We start from the raw sequence: 15,807 nt of genomic DNA on the forward strand, positions 1-15,807 counted from the left end.
TGGAAATTTGCGCATAGGCAAAAGGCAGATTTAAAAAGAAATAACAACTAACAATTCGCCTCAAATTGTTTTGGTATACATTCGACGAGCTACATCACGTATTCGACACCAATTCAGAGCTCGAATGAATTTTTTTAAAGACTGTTACTTCATATCAGGCTTTTTCTGGACTTTTTCATTAAATCTGAACATCCTTATTTTCCAGGAACAAATAAAATATTTATTGAGTATGAAAGTATTTATTAGAATGAAAGAAAAAATTAAAAGACAATTTTAATTAATTGTAATTCTAACATATACACTAACAATACATATACGTATAATTAAAACTTCAACGATAGAAGGTTTATAATAAATATAAAAATTACAATGATGCGCCAGCACATAAAATAAATCATTATTAGTAATATATTCGAAAATTTGGTAAGGATAGAATATTATTTGAAATCGCCTGAAATATTAGTTTAAATTCCATACGCAACTAAAATATAAGACTATTATTTTCTTCAATTATTTAGACATTGTTTTGCTATCAAAATTTAATAAAATCATTCAAAATATTCTTCCTTTGCTATACCTCCATTTAATTCTTTCAAATTTGTTGGGTTAAGAAAAATACAAACAAGGCATTCACAATTAATGAGTGATTTATAATATAATCATATTTAAAATTCTTATTATTGTGGTGTAGATTTCAAAAAGTGGTCAGATAGAGGACCTTCATCAGCATATCCAGCTATTTCTTGAGGTATAACTGCACTTTCCTCAATGCTTGTACAAGGACGGCACATACAGCTCAAGGGGGCCTTTGTAGTTACCTTGAAAACAGAATTGTTGATTAAAATGGGTTATTCCAAATTTATTCCAAAAGAAAAAATATTTCGTTACGGTCCTGTTACCTAACCTAACTCCTAACTGTCAAAGTGATTTTCTCTGGTTAACAGTGACTTGAAAACTTGAAATATTACTTTTACTTTTTGAGGTTTCATTTGATAATTTAATTAATTGTTTTGATAACAGAAACCATGAATGTGTGTGCATCTAATTCTAAAAAATCATTATAGTTGAGTTGATTCAATTAGTTGCAAGAAATATGTGAAAAAGTAGCAATTTGGTGATACAATAAGTACCTATTGTTATTGTTTTCTTTAATTTCGAAGGGTTTTGTGTACTCACTTTAATGAACTTTCGCTCTCCTGGTTTTGCTTTTGGACAGAACAGTGAAACTGAAGCCTCCCTTTCTCCAGATTCCTGACAACACATGCAGGAACGTTCCATTTGCCAGATTTTACTACCAGATACCTAAAAAGAAGTTAGTCAAAGTAATATCTAGCATTAAAATCAGTTTTTCGTAAATACCATGTTTCACCATAAAATAATTTAGAATGTTGACATTACATAATATTTGCATCTTGATGTTACTGCAGCTTTGAACTTTTCAGTTCAAAGGCTTTTACACTTAAATCATTTATTTATTTAAAAGATAAACTTCCAACAAACGCCTTATTCAGTATCAATTGCTATTTATTCACTCACCTGGATATACGATCCACATCTTCCAATGCAAGCGAAACTTGGAATCGGTTTGGGAACACAGCCTGGATATTGCAATACATGGATAACAGGGGTTACTTCGCATAAGTCAGTTTTACTAGCTGCTGCTACCTCATATTGTATATATCTTGGATCTATACACATACTTCCTATTAGTAGAAACATAATTGCCTTGCAAAAAATATTGCATGACTCTGAAAATCAGGTTTACACAATTTATATTTTTGTTCGAGCAAATATGAGAGAACTATATTTATATGAGAAAAATCAAACATCGATTAGTGATCCATGTTTAGATTTTTACTAGGAATATACCTAGCAATAGGAACCAAATGAAAAAAACTAAGTTATGCTTTCAAATATTTTTCAATCATAATGAATTTACATGAAATACATCCAAATTGTCTTTATATAAGCTGGTAGCCTTTTTTTTATCGTTTGTATCGGTATTTTTTAATACTTTCAGATACCTATTTTGAAAGATAGTAAGAAATAATAAACTTTCGTATTAATTTTTTTTTCAATGTTAGTTGGGAAAAAGTCCCTTATTCGTCTCATAAAATTCTGCAAAAAATTTGATCATGATAAATATTTTTTTTCGAATAATTTGAAAAATTCTAAGTACCTGTGGTGATCTCTGATATTTTGCGGAACATATCTACGTCTATAGCAACTGTTCACTTGGGGTAGTTTACTCAATCTGATTTATTTTTCCGTGAACCTCCCTTTTATAAATTCACCAAGTGTTAAAGTCCTAGAGTTGCGATCGACAATTTTATGGGAAAATTGTGTAAAGTTAGATCCTGCAGAGCAAGTAAGTGCTTGAACATGCTAGGCTTTTATTCAAGAGGGTGTTTTTCACCGAATGACATATGTTCGCGTATTCAACTTGGCCTTTACAGTCGATAAAATAAGTTCGTAATTATTTTTAATTAGTTTTTCGTATAGTACAAGCGCCTTTCGCCAGTTCCTATTTATTAATATAATAATTCTCCTGCCAATTTGTACAAACTATGTTTCTATGGGGTAGATCGATTTTAAAGGCTAAAAATCAAGGAAACTTATTTGAAGAAAAATGCTTCTCGGGAAATATACGACATATAAACATGATATTAAGAATTGCATTAGTACAATGAATCTGAATCAAATAATCGTCACCTCTAATATTTTGAGAGTTATACAAATATTGCATGATCACGTTTAGGCGTAGAATCCAAAAATCGCAATAAAAAACACCACAAATTTCACACTAGGGTTTTTTATTCGAACTAGTCGCTGTCTATAGATTTTCCCTAAAAATATAGTAACAACAACTAAGAAATTTGGCCCACATTCAAGCAGAATAACAGGCCAATTGGAAAATCCCCGGTCTACCATAGTAAAACACATTTTTTTGGCAAAATTCAATTTTATCATTCAACATAGTTGCCTTCGAGGCGATACAGCGATTATAGCGATCTTCCAACTTTTCGATACCAATTTTGTAGTACGATTTGTCTTTCGCTTCAAAATAGGCCTTAGTTTCGGCGATTACTTCTTCATTGGCGCTAAATTTATTTCTTTTGAGGTTCACTTTACGCTCATTCAAAATTATTCTGTCAACTTTTTTTATTTTTTCGTCGGTGACAGCATTTTTTGGGCGTCCACTGCGTTCGCCGTCTTCGGTGCTCATTTCACCACGTTTAAACCTAGCTTACCAATCAATGATAGTTGATTTTCCTGGTGCAGACCCCGGAAATTCTTCACCAAGTCAATTTTTTACTTCAACTGTATTTTTTCCCTTCAAAATGCAATATTTTATCAGCACACGAAATTATTTTTTTCCCATCTCTTTTCAAATAACAAAAGTAGCTACACTTACAACGCAATGTCTCACAAACTACTGTCAAATTTTGACACGTATAGTTTAAATATTGGTACTAACTAAAAACCATATGGATTTAAAAGTAGCACCTGCATATGTGCATCAGACCGGGGACTTTTCAATTGGCCTAATAGTTATTCCTAAATAGTTTCTAATAACAACTTTTTTTTTCCGTCAGAATGAACCTCTCTCGATGGAAGCTACGAATGTGAAATCGAAGACCTCTCACAAACCCTCAAAGCAAAAACCTAAATCATCCAGTAACCTTTGTTCTCAAGAAATCGTCGATAAAGAAAAGGCATTGAAAGAAGAGTTGTCCAATTTGAATTCCCAGATTGAACAACTGAGCAAAGAGGGAGTAACCTTGGATGTTTCCGAACAGATGGAAGCTCTACATCTCTACAACGACATCAAGGACACCACATTGATTGTGTTGAACTATCTGTCCAATACCACCAACGAAACCATCGTCGAACTACACAAGAAGTACGATCTTCCTCTGGAATAATCATTTGGGTATGTGACATGAAGAATATTTCTTTCGATACGTGAAGAATTGTTTAACGTATGTGTATTAATAAATTAAATTGATTTCATGGCATTCAGTTGGATAGAGCATCGAACTAGTAATTCGGAGGTTGCGGGTTCGAGTCCTGATCGAGGAGGTACTTTTTTCAGAATAGAAAAATTGTCTGAATGCCATGAAATCAATTTCATTTCTTTTGATCTCAAAATATACAGATTATCTGTTGAAAAAGAACTGGACAGACTTGGTCCTGCCAAAAATTCTACCTTCTTTTCGTTAGCTTAGCACAATTGATGTAGTAAATTTGAAGAACATAATGTTCATTCTATATCGTTATATCTCCTAAAATATTCAACACAGACCCCTCTAATGAAAGTGTTTTTTGAATCTTTGATCTTACGTCTAGGAGTTGTGTCAACCTCGAGAAAATTATCATTTTTTTTTGTGAAAATTTCCGTTTATAACCTATAATCTCTGAAATAATGAACGAATGGTTCAACTGCTATCATTTTTGTGATCTACGTAATCCTCGACGTAATCAGATGAATTTAATGGTAATTTACTCTTTCCTTCTCACTTATTTTTTTGTTATTAACCTTTTTTTTTCATCTTTGTTCAGTTTGTTTCATTCAAATTGAAATACAATTATTTCTGTGTTGGTCATACATTTGGATACTAATTTTAGTTCGAAAATTTCGTTCTTTATTCTCAAAACAAACCATACACAAAATATAGACTACACATTGCATCTAATACTATAATTTCACAATGACAACTTTACAATTCAACAATAAGTAAATAAATTAATACGACAAATAGGAGGTACATTATAAGAAATATCGTATTTTATCGACCCAAATCTCCACATTTGAAACATTTACACTCTGCCGGTTCCTTCAGCTTGACGTCCAAGGAACTGGTGCCTTCCTCTACCAATTTCACGCCGTCTATGTCGTAACAATGGTTCAGAGTGATGATCCTCTCTCTCATGAAGCTCTCTCGACAGCAGTAGCATTCCTGCGAAATAATTAGAATCGAGATTACTATGATTATTATTTTTTATAAACTGCAGACGTTTATCTATTTTGAATGCGGCTGCCACATCAAAAGTGATAAGATAATATTATAAATATCCTATGTATTGTTCTTTGTATCAGTTAGAATTGATGAGACGAATTAATCATTTCATTTAAAGAAAAACATGAATTCATTACTAAACTCCCGAGTCAAAAAGAGCATCAGCTGAGTGGAAATCAGTCCAAAACGACCAAAATCTCAAACATCAGCTGGCAAGGTTATGGCATCCATATTTTGGGACGTGCATGGTAAATTGCTCATCTTGATGGAGGTAAAACCATCAACAATGAATATACATCATATTTTTGGATCTATCGAGTGCAGAAATTAAGGAAAAAGTCCTCAAATACAAAACGAAAAATCTCTTTCACAAAGATAATACTCTTTGTCATAAATGAAACCCATGGGCGAATTGTTGGAATTATTCTCCAGATGTGTGAGAGTGCAAATGTGCAGAAAACAAACCTTTAGAAAGCCAGTCGGAGTTATAACAGAAGGTTGCACTTGACTTCTACAGGATCCTTCACATTTGTTGACTGCTACATCCCCACTACAGGTTCTCTGTAGATGGCCAAGTTCATCGTATTCCTCTGAAATATAAAAAAAATATAAGTAGAGTTGATATTGGTAGAAAAATCATTCTTTTAAAGATGCTTTCTCTCAGTATTCACATCAGAGGACTGATTTTGATGAAAAAATGTCTTAATGTTCTTGAAACGTGTATATTTCCATGTTTAAATGACATTAGCCTTCAAAGTTCATGAATCACGTCCAAAATTTTGATGAATTGAATGGGTACAGCATCCGGTTTGTGTAATAAATTTCAAGCAAATATCAACCATCGTTTCTGGTAAAAATCTTTCGGAGGGGGGGTTTTGAAAAATGGCTTAAAGGATTCTGAAGGATCAAATAAAAGTCACACTGAGATGAAACAATTGTTTTTTGTATAGAAAGTAATGGGAATATAAGCAAATCATCATGTAAGAACACCTATCTTCAAGAAAAATATTCGTATTTTTTTTTTTTTTTAATTTACATACCTTTAACTAGATGTAATTCGTTCGGTATGGTCTCGCACGTTTCCTCCGGCATCTCCTTGCCAAAACCTACGCATAAAATCGCGAACAAGAGAAAAATATCGAATCTCACTACTGCCATGGTTGGGCGAAATATTGTGGGAGAAATCACATCGCCTCTAGGTCTTATATATCGAGGGATAAAAAAAGGGGGTGGAAAAAACTTGACACCCCCCGCCGGCCGGCCGCTTGTCGAATTCTAACACCGTCATCCCAAGAAACGTGCTACAGATTTTTTTTTTAAATCGTCACGATACTCTATGTCGTCCTGTTGCTGCCATACATTTTTATTAATTTTTTTTCTGTTCTTATTTGGTCTCTGAAATCGTTGATTGGGCTTATTTAACGTCAATTATTTTTTTGATGAAGCAATCATCCCCTGTGGTTGGGGTGTGATGACCCGCTGTGTTACATGAAAGAGGTGTTTATGCATGCTTGTATATTTTTTGTAGACTCCTTCTGCATAATATAATAGTCTGGACGAGAAACATTAAGTCTGGATATTTTTTTAACTATACGCAGGCTATGAATATTTTTGGCCCCCGAAAATTACAAACTATGCACTGCACAACTTCAGAAAACCATGTTACATTGTCTCATCTTTTTCTTAATTGGATAACAACTTCCATTCTATACCCTAATAATCTATTCCCAAGAGTATTGTCAAATTTAACGACGATCTCAGTATCCTCAGCTTCCTCTTCATGAGGATTTTGAACTGGCTTGTAATGAAGAGTAATTTTTAGACTGGCCAGTTGTGAATATTCACACAGTATCCGTTTAACTGTTTCCATGTGCGATTTGCACAAGTCTGCAAACGTTTTCATGCTGACAGTGTCCCTGCAACAGTTCCACAATAACTGTGAGCTTAGCTCTTGGCTTTTGAATGGCCTTCTTTGGGTAGGGCAGAAAATTTCCACAATTTTTTGTGCTTGTGCAAGTCCAGGTGTATTCCTCTACAGGTATCTCTTAGTTTTGCTTATCAGCTGGACTGCTGATTGTAGTGTCCTTCAGAAGGGTTCAAGACCAGCAGATGTTATCCTTTGGTGGCCTTTTGGCAAGTTGTAGAGCCACTGTCTTTATTGCAGCACTCTCAGGTCACCAAAAAGCTTGGCCTATTTCATTCAAAGTTCCTCAACGTGACCTGAATTTTCGTTTCAACGTGTTTTGAACAAAGAGTTTCAGCTTCCTAGACAAAGAGCCTGGATAGCCTCAATGTGTCCTAAAAAAATTGCAAAACTAACTCAATCCGAAATGACTCAATCAAATCATTAATCTGAATTCTGAAGATCGCTTGGATTTTATCAAAATTCTTGTAGGAACCCCACATATTACAAAATTCTTCACTCAAATTTTCTCTTCAGATTATACCTCACTTCAAGATGGCGGACCCAACTGAGGAAACAAAGACTGACGGTCCAAACGAAGTTGAAGATGGCGTCTGCAGGGACTACATGAGAGGCAGATGCGAACGCAAATTCTGCAAGTTCAAACACGAGACTCTTCCGAAAAATATGAAATTGAATTTTTGCCACGACTTCCAGAACAGCGTTTGTCCTAGGGCGAAGTGCAAGTAAGAAAAATACTGCTCAAAACTGTGGCTTCTACGAATGCTAATACTGATGCTTTTCGTTCTCAGGTTCATCCATTGTTCACCAGACGAGGAGGAGGTCTTCAAGAAAACCGGAGTTATGTCCAACAGAGTACTTGTGGAGGCAGCTAGAAAGAATCAGATACCCGGTATTCTACCCGTTTGCAACGAATTCAGAAAAGGACATTGCAGGTATGGTTTCGGATATTTTGAATTTGCTGGTTTTGGACTTATTGGCCAATTTCAGTTTTTTCTCTGTAGCCTTGATAACCTCTAAATATACAAACTAAAAGTTGGATTAGTCCGAATTGGTCTCCTAATTTCAATAGTGCTAACTATGTAGTTTGAACGTTGAAGTAGTTTCACGATTGTTTCAATAAACTAAACTTCTAATTTTCAAATTTCACGTTACAGGAGAAACAACTGCAAATATAGACACGTGACCAGAGAAGAGGAAGAGGCAGAAATTTTGGAGTTCATCCAGGTGAATAACGGGAAGAATAAGCCTACTCGAATTGAAGCGCCAGTCTTTTATGCACCTGGTGAGTTTATAATTTTTATAACACCTATATTGCGTTGGAAAACAGGAGCTAACACTTCGAAGCAACTCACTCTTATACACGCAATTTTCTTCTGCCAATTTTTGCTGCTCAAGAATCAAGTATAGTGCGCAATTAAAATCTTGTATTTCTGCCGATACACTCTTCTAATCCCTTGAAATAATTGTTAAATTCGAGTTTTAATTATCGCTTTTATTCAATAAGGCAACGTGTTATCGACAAACACTTTGAGATGGAAATGGTTCAATCTGGTCTCGATGTTTTTCGCCCAGACGGTACACTTGATGTGTATCACGATACCGGTGGTGACTTCGTCCATCTTGACCGCCACCAAGGGCGCCAAATAGCCGCTTTCGCCCCCGTACGGAAAATAGGCACCGTCGAAACCCTGTTTAGGATAGTAGGTTATCTTTCCCATGTGCTCGTTGTCCCAATAGTTCTGTCCGAGGCACTCGACGTAGACGACGTCTTTGTTGGAGGAGGCCAAGATGTGGTCCATCATGGATTGGGACATCTCGTCCGGAAGGTCTTGCTCCCTTTTGAAGAACACTGGCTTCCAGTGTTTCTGCCTGAGGATATAGATTGGTGAGAGTAGAAGATCAAGGCTTTGCCAGACGTTTGATTAGATTGGAGTTGATTGACTAGAAAGCAGCCTTCCAGGACTGAGACCAGTTTGATCTTTCGGTTTATACTCTGCTCAGCAATTCCAGAGGAGATCTTCTACCATATTAGCACATCTAGGCTATAACTTCGTGAGGACTCAGAACTGGAGTGCCCAGCGTGTGTTCCTTAGGTTAAACAGTTTGTACTGCAAGTGTTTAGCTGTTTACGTGTCCATATGAGAAAACAACACGAAGCTCAGCTCAACTTCTACCTTCAATGGTGTTTACCAAGCCCTTAGAAGAGTTCACGTCCAGCAGGTTTATCATTGACTCCTTTGCTTCGGTTACCACAGTAGAGTTGCCTTCTCACCTCTTGGTTCTTTTTGAAATTTTTTTGGTTTGAAGGCAATGAAGAAGCCCACGCTCTAGCGAAAAGTAATAAAGGACAATGAGGGTATCACCTGGTGGATCTGAACTCTACTGGGATTTTGGAGAAGAACACTGCAGGCAGCAGTTCAGCATGGGAGCTCAGAATTAATAAATGTCTCTAGAAGGATACAGCAAGGTCCTTGAGCAGCTGCCAGCTGCATCTTCAGGTTTTTATGGGACTACTGATGAAGTACTGAAGGTATATGTACCTTTTGTACGGAATGAGCTTATTGACAGATGAAATTTTTAAACTCTGTGAATAGGATATGGAAACAGCTGAACATATATTGCGAAAATTCCCTCGTTCTAAATCATGAAAAGCTGCTTTTCAGCCTATCGACATTCAATCCAATCTTGCACCTGATACCTTAAATCGGCTGACAGCCCAAAGTTCAGAATCAGAAAATAAGCAACATTTGGCTGTTCTGAATTCAGTGAGTCTTGAAGATCAGCTTTCCAGTTCATCACTCACCTGTTCAACTTCAGGAAGAAGCACAACGAAGAGTTGGTGTAGTGGTAGCCATCAGCGGTACAATCTTCCAATAACTTCAAGTCGACGTAGCAGGGTTTATTGTCCTTTTTTTCCGTGGCGCAATCCACGTAGTCGCTCTGTTGGGCGTCTTTATATTTCTGCAGGAACACGTCTATAGCTTGCACGTAATCCTCTTTTCTATATCTTTCAACAGGGTCGGTCGTGTACCATATGATCGGGTATTTTGTGACCACTGCAAGAGAATAAAAGTGATCACACCCTAAAAACATGGCATAATATCCTGTAATTTAATGCAAATCTGAAAATTGACGGAGTCTTTGCTAAAGTGAAGCTTGTCTTCGCCTCCAATATGAGTAGTTAGTTTTACATTGCATCATGACCTTGGTTTTATTGTTTATTATGTTACTGCTGAACCATATACAGCTAACCTCTATCTGGAATGGTTGAAGGAAGTTAATTCCTATCTTCTACTAGTTTCTCATCCACTGCATTTTTTGGCTAGGCTTTTCGTAACCAGATGATCACATTCCCTGCTCTCTTCAACTTCTGACAACCCTTTTCTCATTTGGTGCTTTCTAAGGCGGCAATGCCCTGTAAGGAAGCCAGTGAAGAGGTGTAGCAAGTGGTTAATAAGGTCCGGATACCTTATGTATCTTGCGGTGCTTACATTCCAAAGATTCTGTCAGTTTATTCCTCTCTCGTAACTTTCAAACAAGTTCTTGGTCCTATACCACAGGTATTCTACTAGCTTCTTCATCCTCTAACGAAACCAAGGACCTAGGTTCATAGGAAGATAATGTTCAGAATGAGTGCAGCTATCATCTGCCTAAGTTTGTCATAAAACTTGTAGAATACCCTGCATATTGGCCTTATTGTCCTAGCTCAAATTTTTGATTTTCTTTCGGCACCTCCATCATCTTTGAATCGATGACATTGAAACTCAGTGCTTTCATTGCTACGTGACATTTCTTCATAATAAAGAAAATATCTACTCTAAACCTAAGTGAAAATAAGTATTCACCAATATTCGGTACGAACCCCAGACCAGGATGACCTTCCAATAGACCTTCCTTATCGACTATGGCATGATCAGGATATAAAGTTTTGATGATGATCAAACTACAAAAAAGGAATCCCAAGTACAGTATGACTATAAAAGCCGTGTATCCCAGATAGTAAAGAATCATAGTGAACCATTCTTTCGAAGTTCTTCGACAGCAAGTGTTGTTCCTTGGATTGTAGAGGAAAACCTTCACCGTACTCCATGTCGTTTGTGGTATGGACTCGTTTGAGTCCTCGATGTCTATATCGGAATCTACGGTACCAACATCTCTTACTATAGCCTCTTTCATGATTGTTGAAAAAAAAATGGAGAGAAATTCGTAAATGTCAATATTGGCAATGTCACCGAAAAAATATTAAGAAAACATGGATTCGCATCTTCGATGCTCCAAAATTATTTGCATTTAGTAATAGAGTAGAGTTTGGAGTGTTTTTCTACATGATTCGATCTGAATTATTAACCGCCTGAATTTTTTCAGGTTTGCGAAAACCAGACATCGATTTTGAGTCGAATGATGTCGATGATTATTGTTCCCTCTTTGCCACAACTCGGCCAGTAGATGAAGACGGTGAAGTAGGAGAATATTTCGACAAATCTGCATGTCCTGCTTTCAAATACTATCCCACAAGGTACGTATATTAGTCAATTACAGAGAAAATTGAACACGAAAAGAAGGAAGACGATATAAATTGTGAGAAATGAAAAATTGGAGTATTGCACCATCGTTGAAAACTTATATACTCTAATGGCTTCCTGAGTTCAAGAATATATTCAACCGCATTTTGGCGTCCACTAGACACCAACCTTATCCTTTTTTTTTATAATATTTTTCTTGGAAAATATATTTCGAAATTCTAGTATCAAACGAAGCCAATTTTTTTCAGGGAAATGTTGGTAGCAAAAGTAAACGATCTACGGAACGAACTCAACACATTGAAACGTCAGGTAAGTCTATCAAAGGTAATATTCCATGCAGAAATCTTAAAATTCCTTTCCCAGCTCACAGAAGCCAACGCTGCCAATCTGTTTCTGTCAGACGAGAATGAGGCCCTTCGATTGGCTACAAAACGTAGGATGATAGCATCCAGCACTTCAATGTCTGACCCAAACTCTGCGCCAACTCAGCAGGTTATAAGAACAGTGACAGCGGGCGTTTCCAGTATTCCCGTTTCCATAGCTACAGTACCCGTTTCCATAACTACGGTTCCAGTGTCGTTAACAACGGTTACAACTTGCAACAGGGTCACGATATCAGCTGTACCCTCTGTCAGCATTGCACCCACAGCGCAGCTTCTGGCGCAGAGCCCACAGATCCTTGGTGAGTGGATATATCAAATTTCAAACGCACAATGATTGTTTTGAGCAAACATTCGATGTTTTACTGTCCATTCAACCCGTTCCAAAGACGTCAATTCCTCGGGGATCACCCTGTATATTCTTCATCCTGAAATTATTTCAACACCACGTTTTTCCTTTCAGTTACTCCTTCTACCCAATTGGCAATTGCCAACAACCCACAGGCTCAGCTGACAATTGCAGCAAGTACCGCTCAACAGTTGACTGTAGCCAATGTACCTCATCAGTTGACCTTGACGAATCCGAATCAGCAGCAGATGACCTTGGGCGGTCCAAATCAGCAGCAGCTAACGCTGACCAATCAGAATCACCAGCAGATAGCGTTGGTGAACCAGAATCAACAGCAGTTGAATTTGGCCAATCAGAACCAGACGCAGCAGCTGTCGTTGGCCAATCAGAATCAGCAGCAGGTATCGTTGAGTGGTCAAGGTCAGCAGACGGGTCAGAATCAACAGCAATTAACCTTGAGTGGTCAGCAGCTGTTGGCTCCGCAGCAATTAGAGTTGCATAGAACCATTGAAACCTCTCAAGCTATAGACTTGTCTAGTGTGGGGCAAACTATAGTTTCCTATCCTATTGTAACTCATAGAGCTCATCCTATGTAGTAATGTTTCGCGTGAAAAAATATACACAGGAACCTGATGAATAGTGATATCATATTTGAGAATTTTTCTTGAATAAATGGAGTTATTCGAAAGTTATTTGAGTGCTTCTCGGTTTAATTTATTTTCAACATACTTATTAATAGTTTTTATTCAAATTACCTCAATCTTACTAAAGAGTATAGGGTTCGTATTAATACAGTATGAATGATTTTTTTGTCAATTTTCTTAAGTGAAAATATGTTTCATTCGCAAAGTTCTTTAGCATATATGCTATGTTTTCCATCAAATGTGAATAATAGTATAAGTAATTAGTCCAATGTAGATTATTTTCAAGTTAACATTGTTGAGATTTGTAGAAGGTTAATAAAATTTAAAAGAAATCTGATTTTTTATTTTCATAACTTTACCCATCAGAAATAGACTTCAAATAAAAGGTCTGAATATTTCTTGTGCCAACATAAAAAACTGAAAAAGTTAATAGGGAGAAAGTAACATGTAAAGCAAAATTTTCGGGAATTATTGAGAACCTATTTTGTCCAACAATTGAACCGGATATTTTTATTCTCCTAAAAACTTCTATTCAATGCAACTTTCCTGAAATCCAATCTAATTCTGCCATGGATATTTTTTTTATTTTTTCCTGATCTCCTTTCGATATCTGATGAAAATATGTAATAATGTGGTTTATAAACGATAAAGGTTTTCAAATTAATATGGTATTTGTACTGATTATGTTGATAGTGATGTGTTATCAGAAATAATATTATTTATTTTTATCATACGTTCAAAATCAGTGCAACTTAATCCATAAAAGATGAGGTGGAAGTCAATATGCTGTTGGATGTATACAGTATAGAGGCGTATATTCAAAGAACATTGTACCTTCTTTATTCAGTACAGTATATAACAACTTAAATCTGAAAAACAAATTATGGAAGCACCATTTGAACTTAACATTATCATATTACACTTTATTAAATTAAATTAATCAATAGCTACAATTTCAAAAATTCTGGCAGCTCTTTGTTTTCATTTGCAACCTCGAATGCTGTGTAATCCTGAAACATACAAAAATGAGATTAGGAAATTTATTGATTGTGCTTTTTTTGGGACACACTCACCCCACAGTACTCTTCCTCGTTGAAAATTTGAGGTGGAAGGGGGTAGATTGGATGTGAATTGAAACTTGTGCCTCCAAATCTGGTTGATTTAGTTTGCATGAAGAGTTTAGCTGTTTCGTCCACTGTTATGTCGATTACTTCAAATTCGATGTTTTTGGATTTGAGAGCTAGCAATATGGTTGTCTGCCTTTCTCTTATCTGGAAAATTTTCTTCATAAATAAATAATTTCGATGTGAGCTGCACTGTTTGACCAAATAATTGAGATCTTACAACGTGCACTACAGTTCATTGTTTTCGATTTATGAAATTTTGAACATTTTATTCAAGGAAAATATATAGAAAATTGCGTTTAGTTCCATTTTTCCTAGATATTTTGTGTGAGAAAAATTTTTGTGCCAATTCAGCAGCATTTATTATGAATTGAACTACTTCCTGAAATTTCAATTGGTTAGGGAAACCAAATATAAATAGCACAATTGCGTATACAATGTTTTTGTGATTCCCATGGAATTACTGCTGTTCCACTCATCGTGAGTAACAAATGAATGAAGTTACTCATCAATGGGTTGGCCATGACGAATTTCAAAATTATATCTTTTATTTATTAGCTTTTATAAAGATAAAAAACATATTTCTTTACAAGCAATTCCGGTTTCTTTTTGAAGAATAACCATTTTATTGTCTAGAGTCAGCTTCAGAAATTGGTGTGATTGTATGGCCTGCTTGATCCCCTGATCTCAATACACTAAATTACTGCGTTGGGGATATCTTTATGGATAAAGCTCAGGGTGTCCAAATTCGAAAGGATCTTGAGAACTATAAGACATAAAGAAAAATATTCAAGGACCTCCGATCGCTTTTCTCGAAATAATAAGATATCGAAAAGCAGATATCATCAAACTTAATTCTGTCCGGCAATATAATAAACGATAACTTCCTTTCGAAAGGTCATAGAAACTTCAAATTTGCAGGGCAGGTTCGGATCTCGAATGCTGATGGTGTTAAGTTTGTTAACTAACAATTCGATTGAAAGAAAATGTTTCATTTATTTGAAAAATAACGATTTCGTACTTTACAAGAAATAGAAAAATTCAAGGAGTATATCGGAAAAAGAACTTAACCATTGCCTAAAAATTGAATTGTTTATTTTAGGTAATTTTAGTATATCAACAACATATATGAATGTGTAAATTTCCGAAGGTTTACAAACTTTTCCTCGTACGATTCCAAAAGTTTATATTTGGAAGTGATAAACCAACAACATAAATGTTTGAGTGAATCACATTCCTAACGGTAATTGAGAAATAAAAATGTACGTTTCTTATTCTGAAATGTAAATGTGCATCTACACGTCTAATATAAATATGTAGAAACCAGCGAAGGAAAAAATTGTACAGGTTTTTATATCATCGCGCTATAAGCGGTATCCATGTCAACAGAACCGTTAAGCACCTTAATGAGAATATATTACGTTCAATTAACGGAATGATAATAGATACCAGAGAACACTGAGAATTGTTTATGCACATATCTTACCTCATTACTCCCAGAAACTTCGCTCACATATACTTTAACAACCATAATAACAACCAAAGTGTGTCCGGCACAACCACAACTATAAACCAAGTAAAATAATACTAAACACTTTGAACTGCGATGGTTATCTTATCAGCCACATATGATAAACATAAATTGAATTGACTCATACGAACTTGCGAAACATTTGGAAAGAGAAAGTAATAACATTAGAGCTGGACCGATAAGTTTGGAAGGGGCACTTTGATTAAGAGATAGGATCTTGGATTTCTTCCTACTTTTCGTTTTGGATGTTGTTCCGCTTCACCTACGTAGTTCGTAACTGTCTTCTGGTTCAGTGGAAAGTGTTCACT

General features: G+C 35.8%; 4 protein-coding genes across 7 annotated transcripts; 1 reads left to right on the forward strand and 3 right to left on the reverse strand.

Annotated features, from left to right (window-relative positions):
- Positions 1-629: 629 nt before the first annotated feature.
- Positions 630-6,193, reverse strand: LOC123679056 (partner of bursicon-like). The gene is made up of 6 exons (XM_045616403.1): positions 6,062-6,193; positions 5,487-5,611; positions 4,799-4,961; positions 1,537-1,655; positions 1,177-1,302; positions 630-818 (listed from the first exon to the last, which is right to left on the reverse strand). Exons 1-6 carry the CDS (start codon positions 6,177-6,179, stop codon positions 678-680), a joined length of 792 nt encoding a protein of 263 aa, XP_045472359.1. The 5' UTR covers positions 6,180-6,193; the 3' UTR covers positions 630-677.
- LOC123679051 (zinc finger CCCH domain-containing protein 10-like) lies at positions 951-12,808 on the forward strand. Of its 4 annotated transcripts, none has more exons than XM_045616396.1 (9): positions 951-1,103; positions 3,597-3,934; positions 7,462-7,670; positions 7,737-7,880; positions 8,103-8,230; positions 11,314-11,464; positions 11,720-11,780; positions 11,835-12,153; positions 12,315-12,808. In XM_045616396.1, the coding sequence occupies exons 3-9, from the start codon at positions 7,480-7,482 to the stop codon at positions 12,794-12,796; spliced, it is 1,476 nt and encodes a 491-aa protein (XP_045472352.1). In that variant the 5' UTR covers positions 951-1,103; positions 3,597-3,934; positions 7,462-7,479; the 3' UTR covers positions 12,797-12,808. The 4 variants fall into 4 exon arrangements, with proteins under 4 accessions (XP_045472352.1, XP_045472349.1, XP_045472350.1 ...); XM_045616393.1 differs by lacking the exon at positions 951-1,103 and adding an exon at positions 1,171-1,312 and having other exon boundaries at positions 3,597-3,938; XM_045616394.1 differs by lacking the exon at positions 951-1,103 and adding an exon at positions 1,171-1,312.
- Positions 8,420-10,679, reverse strand: LOC123679052 (sodium/potassium-transporting ATPase subunit beta-2-like). The gene is made up of 2 exons (XM_045616397.1): positions 9,752-10,679; positions 8,420-8,817 (listed from the first exon to the last, which is right to left on the reverse strand). The coding sequence occupies exons 1-2, from the start codon at positions 10,039-10,041 to the stop codon at positions 8,445-8,447; spliced, it is 663 nt and encodes a 220-aa protein (XP_045472353.1). The 5' UTR covers positions 10,042-10,679; the 3' UTR covers positions 8,420-8,444.
- Positions 12,809-13,661: 853 nt separating the features above from the next.
- LOC123679055 (SH3 domain-binding glutamic acid-rich protein homolog) lies at positions 13,662-15,803 on the reverse strand. The gene is made up of 3 exons (XM_045616402.1): positions 15,455-15,803; positions 13,918-14,115; positions 13,662-13,854 (listed from the first exon to the last, which is right to left on the reverse strand). The coding sequence occupies exons 1-3, from the start codon at positions 15,497-15,499 to the stop codon at positions 13,792-13,794; spliced, it is 306 nt and encodes a 101-aa protein (XP_045472358.1). The 5' UTR covers positions 15,500-15,803; the 3' UTR covers positions 13,662-13,791.
- Between the last annotated feature and the right edge of the window lie 4 nt (positions 15,804-15,807).

The sequence above is a fragment of the Harmonia axyridis genome, chromosome 4 (assembly GCF_914767665.1).
Source record: "Harmonia axyridis chromosome 4, icHarAxyr1.1, whole genome shotgun sequence".
Lineage (NCBI taxonomy): Eukaryota > Metazoa > Arthropoda > Insecta > Coleoptera > Coccinellidae > Harmonia > Harmonia axyridis.